Source organism: Diadema antillarum, unplaced genomic scaffold, assembly GCF_040938485.1.
Source record: "Diadema antillarum isolate AM-2024a unplaced genomic scaffold, OU_Dant_1.0 scf00000205, whole genome shotgun sequence".
In the NCBI taxonomy this organism is placed as follows: Eukaryota; Metazoa; Echinodermata; class Echinoidea; order Diadematoida; family Diadematidae; genus Diadema; species Diadema antillarum.
The window spans coordinates 1,516,940-1,526,407 of record NW_027271094.1 but is presented as its reverse complement, the minus strand read 5'-3'; the positions used below and the strand labels follow the sequence as shown (position 1 = coordinate 1,526,407).

The following is a 9,468-nucleotide window of genomic DNA, read 5'->3' as shown; positions in this document are numbered from 1 at the left end:
TGCCTGCCTGGTGGAATCCAAATGAGCTCCTGATTTGTGGAGTTGAAAGAACAGATGTGAACATAAGAGGGAAGCTCTCACACGGAAGAATGGAGGGCTGTGCGCGTTATTTGTTTTGGACGGCGAAGCTAGATGATGACTTGGCATTACGTGCAGTTGATGAAGAACCAGCAGATCTACTGGACATCCACTGATACCATGTCCATCCATCTCATTGTAGGATCCCTGGGTTGTGAGCCTGGACATTCAATTTGTTTTTTCATTCTTATCATCATCATCATCATCATCATGTGTTTGACAAATCAAAAATTTCTTTGTTGGTATTGGAGTATGCAGTTTCGGCAACATTTTTTGATTCCCCTTGCCCAAAATGTCAGAACATATTCTTTAATGGATGTTGGCTTCTTGTTGTGACATTTAGTGATCACTGTCCAGTGCACTTAGTTAGAAACCAAACAAAATCAGGAAAAAAAGGTTTTTGTCTTGTTTTTTTTTTTTAGCTCACTTGAGCCGAAGGCTCAAGTGAGCCATTGCAATCGTTCTTTGTCCGGCATCTGGCGTCCATCGTGCGTCATGCGTAAACTTTTTACATTTTCATCTTCTTCTTGAAATCCCCAACACCGATTTTCACCAAACTTGGCAAGTAGCGTCCCTTGGGAGTTAGGATCTGAATTTGTTAAAATGGGCATCATGCCCCACCCAGGGGGCCCCCAGGGGGACCCAAACCCCCCAAAATTAAGGAATTTAAAAAAATCTTCTTCTCTAGAACCAGAAATGATAGAGCCAAGTTAATACTATGAGTTAGTACATTGATGACTGTAGTTTCAAGTTTTTTCATGGCAGAATCAGAGGTGCCCCCTTTGGGACCCATGGGAGGGGTCCTAATGGGGCCTAAATTGTACATTTTTATCTTGTTCTTGAGAACTCCATGACAGATTTTCACCAAACTTGGCAGATAGTATCCCTAGGGGGTTAGGATCTCAATTTGTTAAAATAGGCACCATGCCCCACCCAGGGTGCCCCCATTGGGCCCAAACCCCCCCCCCCCAAAAAAAAAATAAATAATAATAATAAATAAATAAATAAATGAATAAATAAATAAATAAATAAATAAACTCCATGACAGATTTTCACCAAACTTGGCAGATAGTATCCCTAGGGGGTTAGGATCTCAATTTGTTAAAATAGGCACCATGCCCCACCCAGGGTGCCCCCATTGGGCCCAAACCCCCCCCCCCCCCAAAAAAAAAAAAATAATAATAATAATAAATAAATAAATAAATAAATAAATAAATAAATAAATAAATAAATAAAATAAAAATAAAAATAATAAATAAAAATAAAAAATTTAAAAAAAAAAAAAAAAATTAAGGAATCTTTAAAAATCTTCTTCTCTGGAACCAGAAGTGATAGAGCTAAGTTAATACTATGAGTTAGTACATTGATGACTGTAGTTTCAAGTTTGTACATGGCGGAATCAGGGGTGCCCCCCTTGGGACCCAGGGGAGGGGGGGGGGGGGTTGGGGAGGAGTCCTAATGGGGCCTAAATTGTACATTTTCATCTTGTTCTTGAGAACCCTGTGACCAATTATTTCCACCAAACTTGGCAGGTAATATCCCTTGGGGGAATGGATCTCAATTTGTTCAAATGGGCACCGAGTCCCATCTGGAGGACCCCAAGGGGCCCAAACCTCCCAAAATTAAGGAATCTTTAAAAATCTTCTCTAGAATCAGAAGTGATAGAGCTAAGATAATACTATGAGTTAGTACATTAATGACTGTAGTTTCAAGTTTGTTCATAGCAGATCCAGAGGTACCCATCTTGGGGGCAGGGGGGAGGGGTGGGGAGATCCAAATGGGGCCTAAATTGTACATTTTCATCTTCTTGGAAACCTCATGATGGATTTTCATCAAACTTGGCAGGTAGCATCCCTAGGGGGTTAGAATCTCAGTTTATTAAAATGGGCACCATGCCCCACCCAGGGGGCCCCAGGGAGCCCCCAATCCCCCAATATTAAGGAATCTTAAAAAATTTGGGCCCTTATTGTACATTTTCATCTTCTTCTTGAGCATACCTGGTCGAATTTTGGTAGAGCTGTGAATAATTTAGATTAGTGACTGCGTGAAAGGTGAACTTGCGATACTCGGGTTAGCGCAAGACCCCCGGGTCTCTTGTTTTTTTTCAAATTCCTAATTATTGTTGTGAATCTGGCTAAGGTGGGGTCTTTCTGTTCCAATTTTTAAATTTCTTTCTTTCGTATAACTTCATCACTGGAGGTAATTTGGTATTACTCAATAGTCCAGTTATCTTGGAGCAGCTTCCATATGACATTTTTAATATGAAAAGGGAATTAAACCCTAATATAAATGCAGATTGAGTGAATGCAGCAGTGATAGCAGAACACATCAGTGAAAGTTTAGAGAAAATCAGATAATCTGTTGAAAAGTTTTGAATTGTTCAATTTTTTTAAGCAGATATCTGATATGAACAAGAATACAACATTTTGTGATGTTTTGTGTGGAATATGCTATGAAGATGATATGAAGAAATGTCAACATATTTTCATTTTACTAGCATAGTAAAAGAACACTTGACTTGCCTCTTTGAGAAAGCAGGCGGAGTAATATTACCCACAACATATGTCGGAATCAAGTCGAAGAAATGTGTACTTTTTTTTTTTTAATTGATTTTGTGGAATTCTGTTCGTATTTTTTTTGTATGTGATGTCACAAAATGATGCAGCAGTCTTCTCATCCAGCGATAGTGGCACAAAAACTTTCAAAAATTCATAACTTTTGAATGGATGGTCTGATTTCCTTCAAACTTTCACTGATGTGATCTACTACATGAGTGAATGCAGCAATGGAGCTGTACTATTGCAGCATTCACTCAGTCCACATGTATATTATGGGTGTCATCCCCCTTTAAATGGAGGAATATATATGCCATCTTGGAATACACTACATGCTGCTGCATTGCGCAAGGAAAGGCCTTTGCATTCTCTCATGATGCCCGGTGTCATACCAGCAGAATACACACTTCTACTTGATGCATACCATACACATCCACGTTAATCATGTGCTGCATGTGTCGAAGGACACTCATGCACAACATAATTATGAATATGAGCATTTAAGGAGAAGCTTGTTGTCAGTGGGTATATCAATAATAGCTGTGTGGACATGATTGATATTAAATTAAATTTCACTTTTGCTTCCCTATCATCGCTCTGTGTGTTTTGACATAACCACTTTGTCTTTACATTTATGCAAATTAATCAGTTTCCCTGTATTGATTGATGTTTTGGTTCCTATGGGGCATAAACTTTACAAGCGAGTGCCAACCGTTGTGTGAAAGTTGTTGGGGTTTTCTCCCGTTGGTGCTCAAAAATTGAGCAAAGTGAGATCTTCAGGGAAGCAGATTCCATGCCGACAGTGATATGCTGCTGCTTGAGCACAGGTGGCATGTCGCAAAACACATCATGGAGAGCTTTCTTATTCAATTATTTTTTTTCTCTATGACATGTTGGCAAGGATTCATTCCCACTTCTCTCATTTATTATTATTATTATTATTAGTAGTAGTAGTAGTAGTAGTAGTAGTCGTAGTAGTAGTAGTAGTATTAATTTGTTAATAAATTTATTCATTTATTCATTTATTTATTCATTTATTCATTTGGGATTTCAACATAAAATAGAAACAGAAAATCATATTTCATGATATAAAGAACGTGCTATTGAGGGAAGGGACCTTGATTTTAGATGCACGTATTACATTAGTCCTGAGAATGTCGTAATAGGCATGGTGGAGAAGAAACTGAAGCAGACAGCAAAGTTTCAATGTAGTCTTGTGTGACCGTTACGTGCGGTATCCATAGACTTTGACCTAGAGATTACTTTCAGTGAAGTGTGAAACCCAGATGTGGTTTTGCATCACATGGGCTGTTAAAGCAGTCAACACTAGCTGGTTACAAAGTCCTCCTCAAGATACTGAGCCATTTTTCCTCCGTAGTATTTTTGCCCACCTCTGCAGTGTCTTTTGTGTAGATGGATGCGAAGAGAGTAGTAATGATATTAATAGGCTTACCAGGGCCGTTTCATCAATTTGAGATCCAGCAATCACATTTGTGTCTTTATCTGCCCTTGGGTCTGATGTACACTGTAGCTGAATAACAAGAATTGACTACAGTGTCAGTTTATGAATGTGGATTAAGGAGTACATTTCCAGAATAATACCTATTTTCACCTCTTTTTTTTTTTAATTACCTGTATATAGTTTGTAAATATGTCACCTTTTTGGTACTTTCAATAAATAGATGTACAAATGAAACTAGTGTTCTGTCATTAAATATGTCAGTTTGCACTTGTGAAGTTTCATGTTGATGTAAAAAAGAATTATAACAAAACTAGATATATCGCTACGGCTACTGATATGCCTCCGCCATAATGCATGGTTCTCCTAATAGGTCTATAGTACAATGTCTTGACAATGTGTGATGACAGTTTCACACAATTGGCAAAATATTAAAATGACAGGTTTGACACAAATGTGCTGAAAGTTCACTTTCCGAGAACTAGGTTCAATTGGATGAATGATTAAAATGTCAGAGTGCAGGTATTTGGGGAACTGATGATTTTTACTTGACTTTTGACCCTTTTATAAGTTTATGCATTGAGTAATTTTCAAGGTATTGAGAAAAAGTATAATTTCAGTATCAAATGGGAAAATAGCATTATCTAAACCTGGCCTTTGACCTTTGACCTCACAGTTCCAAAGAGAATCACTGTTAGGTTGAACATGCATAAATATGTAAGTTTCATGATGATACCTGGAGTTACTTTCGAGATATGGAGGAAAAAGTGCAATTTAGCACTTTCACTTGACCTTTTACCTTTTGACCTTTGACCTTTTGGCAAGAAACTTCCCCAAAAATATATATTGGGTAATACATGCCATACATCAAGTTTAAAAAAAAAAACCTTCAGGCATATTGCATTTTAAGGAAAGTAGTAATATTTTGAGGAGTTGACCTTGACCTTTGACCCCCCTGACCTTTGACCCATGACCCCCAACTTCCCTAGATAATCACTGCCCATCGGTACAAGCATATATACTAAGTTCCATGAAGATACCTTGAACCATTTGCGAGATATGGAGAAAAACATGAAATTTCAATTTTTTTTCTTCACAAAATAACCTATGACCTTTGACCTTTGACCCTGTGACCCTAAAATCCACACAAAGTATTATCCCCCAAGGATATACCCTCATACCAAGTTTGATGTAAAACCACCGCACGGTTCTTGAGATATCGACAAAAACAAAACGGGACGGACGGACGTACGGACGGACGTACGGACGGACGTACGGACGGACGTACGGACGTACGGACGGACGGACGGACGGACGGACGACCCGAAAACATAATGCCTCCGGCCACTTCGTTGCGGAGGCATAAAAAAAAAACTTATTGTGTACATAATGTGGAGTCTTTTAAATGCTGTTTAAGGTTGAAATACATGTATCTTTGATAGGAGAGAAAGATGCTAGTGGCCAAATTTTTCAAATTTTTGCTAAAGCTGGAAATCATATTGATAGTCATACGTAGAACTTTAGAAATGTCTCATAGGTGGTGTTAATGGTTCCATCATAAAACTAATGTCCCTTGAGGATGAGTTTGATGTTACTAAAAGAGTAATTTGATGATCACGTCTCTAAGGACCCACATCTCATGAACACAAACCTTGCTTACATGCATCAATATGCATATAAGCTCTGTTGTGGAAATGTACTTTTTGGCCAGATTGTAAATTGTCAATTAATGGCAAAGTTTGACGATAGCCTGGGGGTCAGTGTGTGTGTGTGGGGGGGGGGGGGGGGGGAGGCATTTATATGTGTATGATGGCAGATTATCTGAAGGACACTTCTCAAGTATTTTCTGCATCGACAGTACACTTGAGCGCGCGCGTGCGTGTGTGTGTGTGTGTGTGTGTGTATCCACTGACACAAGATTTCTTTCATTTTATTTTATCACACAAGCTGGTATTCTCGTAATGAATGACTCACTGTCAAAGAATTTACTGGTACTGAATGATGGACAGTATAGTTTATTTTAAAGTACGCCCATATGTTACATTATATTCATTATTGGTATTTATACAAATGTCAAACCCTATACAATTTGACTTCATTACATTTTGGAATAGAAAATACATATTTAGGAAAGTAACAAATTACAGTGTTGTATTTACCGCAACTCATTGCAAATGTTCGATATCACATGCAAAGAAAAATAATGTACACTGACACAAGTACCACAACATATAATATACCTACACACAAACAAAATTCTACTCATTTTCTTAGCACATTATACTGAACTTTACATGCCGATAATATTTTATCTTTGCTGAGCAACTGAAAGCCGAAATAATACATTACAAAAACACACAAGTTGCACAACTATTAACAACTATTAGGCTAAGAAAGCATGTGTAAATAATTTCACGCATACCACACCAAGGCAACGACAACATTACACTGTAAATTGACCACTAATGCTACGTGTACAAAAGTTATATCGGGTAAAAAAACAAACAAACAAATAGATAAATCCTCTCCATTAAAAATGGCACAAATACAACGAGAGTAGATGACAGTGATGATGATGATGAATGCAATGATAACATGATAGGATGAAATAAATTTGAGTGAGAAGTGACGGGTACTAATAAAACTTGATTACATTATTCTGCGTACAAGTCTCCACTCGTGCAAAATGTATACGATGCCGGTCGATCCTCAATTCATAATTTCATAATTGTAACGTATTTGGATGCAAAACAATTTCTGTGAAACAAAACAATAAAAAATGCACAAAGACTGTCATTTTGAATGAACAAAACAACAACAATACATGATGAATTCGTGACTGGCAAGAAACCCACTGTAATTAACAAAATGAAGCCGGTATGAAATGCGGGAATATGAGCCTCAACAGCTGCCGTGAATGCGTCGGCTGCGCCCCGGAGATCATGTGGCACGGCCCTGCTGACTAACATTCTGAGATAGTACTGTAATCATGCCCTGGTCTTTACTTAAAGGGAGCAGTGAAATTTTAGCACATCTCGAATGCCTGTAACACTTGCAGAGGAATAATTTGAATGGGATGGCGCTATGTCGATGTCAATGTCGATACGAATATGAATTCTAACAAAATTAAACATAAATACACTCTGATATGAATAAAACTATGATAAAGATAATGTAGTAACTAATCATACTGTGCAATCATCATTATAAAGGGTTTCACATAACTTAAGGTTATTCATACTATTTATTTACCATTCTTAAAAAGTATGAATATATGAAAGTATAATTGGCAAAGTGGAATTACAATTTTCTCTGCTCGCATTGCTGAAGAAGACTCTTAAATTGACCCAGAGAAACAAATGTAATGAAAAACAGAAACCACCACCATGAAATATAGAAAGACTCAAGCTTAGGTTTTGATAATAGACAGAACAAATACATATAGGAGCACCTTCATACCATGAATGTGAGATTAAGAGAACATGGGTCATTTTACTTAAATTAAATTTGATAGCACGTAGAGGAACTCGCTAGTTTTCGAGACACAAAGAACATCTCTTAACCTCCACTCAAGCTAAATGTATCCTTTCGATTCGACGTCATATTTGGTCGGGAAAATTTTGTAAACTAAATTGATAGTGAGTCATGGACCCGCAGTGAGTTTGAAACAGAAGACTGGGCCACCTCGCAGACACAAATGCACTGTTGTACGTAGTAAGTAAAAAAAAAAATAATGATGTCGCCATGTATCAAGAATGAGATATGGGGTTCAGACAAAGTTTTACCATGGAGCTACTTTTTGGTAGCTCCATGGTTTTACTGAGGTAGCAATCACCTCCAAGTCGTATCTTCAGCCTACATGATGCCAAAAAACTGCATTGAGAATAACAGCACAAGGCAGTACACATGCAGTAACAGCTAGGTCGCCTCGTATCGTATGAGATTGCAAATTGTTGTCGTGTTCTCTGTCATAATTATTATGTTACTTATTCATAAAAAAGGACGCTATCGGCTGAGTGTTCATTGATCCCACGTCAGTGTAATTTTGGTAGGGCTTTGAAGACATTCACTACAAATGTGGAAGACAAGTGAACTTAAAGTCCCACATCACCCCCTTTTCCCAATAAAAGAAAGAAAATAAAAACACTCACAAAACATCAACACAAGGGACAGGATAAGGCTGTGAATGTTTACATCAAATTGGCGATAAATAATGTAATGTAAACAATAACAACACCACAAACAGGAAAGTGGCAGACAGTTGCCTTGATGACGAGGTAATCAGCATACGAGCGACAAAATCCCACGGGTGGACTCTGGAACGGATTCAACTGAGTTGATAACGGCCACATGCACGTTACGCCACATACTCGCCACTTTGGCCCATTGGTATATCATCTATAAAGAATGTGTACAGAATGAAAATTAGTTTGGGAAAAGTTTCTATTAGCAATTGTCAGTGAATAAAGGTTTATTCTCTATAACAATACTGGTATTTTGCTCTTGATTTCTGGAAATTTGGGACCTCACAAGCAAGCCAAAAAGCAATTCAACACATATCAAATTAACAAAAAAAAAAAAGTTGTTAGACACAACATATTCATCAGCACCAGAAGGACATACGGATATTATGCTACGTGCAGCAGGTGTTTCTGTGCCTGTTTTGTTTTTCTTAGGACCTGTAGCCAAAGTTCATGGTACTGAAGGCAGGAAACTTAGGATGTGTGCCATTCAACAAACGTGAGATTAACATAAACACAGCACTGGTCCTCACTTTAAGTATAAACTGCTGCATTGCTACGTCAATACAACACCATGGATATTTTCAAAACTAAAACCATGTCTGAACTAATTATGGTTGATCGCCATGGCTAATGACTTGAACAGCTCTCCCTCATCAAAAAGAAGATAAAACAAAATGCAAACAATGTGAACGAAATACTCATTCAGTTCCCCGCCGTTTTTACTTACCATGTGCTTTCCTCTTTCGAAACCCTTTGGGCAGGGCTTGCTTCACCCTCCTCGGAACGTGAAAACCCGCAAAGGTTGGGCTGAATGGTATGTAGCGTGTCCACTCCCATTTCCTCAGGTACTTCATGCCAAAGGGCATCTCGTACGACCTCAGCGTCAGCTGCATGACCTCCTCGGACGCGTCGACGAAGTCCTCCTCGTCGTCGTCGGACATTCCGTACATATCTCTCCACTTGGTCAGACCGCGTTCCTCCGGAGTGCCTGGCGGGAAAATGAACAATTCTCTTCCTCATTTCTGTGCTGCGTGTTCTGTCTGAGTATACGTGTATATGTCTTTGCTCAACAAATCTGACTTCTGTACTCTGTTACAACCAATGCACTTTAATGTAAGTAAAAATTCAAAGC

General features: G+C 38.3%; 1 protein-coding gene across 3 annotated transcripts in view; it reads right to left on the bottom strand.

Moving 5' to 3' along the window:
* Positions 1–6,087: 6,087 nt before the first annotated feature.
* Positions 6,088–9,468, bottom strand: part of LOC139724051 (solute carrier family 23 member 1-like) — a 53,599-nt gene continuing 50,218 nt past the window's right edge. For all 3 annotated transcript variants that reach the window (XM_071635249.1, XM_071635248.1, XM_071635250.1), the window contains exons 13-14: positions 9,064–9,324; positions 6,088–8,490 (exon numbers count right to left, since the gene is read on the bottom strand). In XM_071635249.1, coding sequence (XP_071491350.1) covers positions 8,450–8,490; positions 9,064–9,324 — 302 coding nt within the window. In that variant the 3' untranslated portion in view covers positions 6,088–8,449. The remainder of the gene's footprint in view (positions 8,491–9,063; positions 9,325–9,468) is intronic.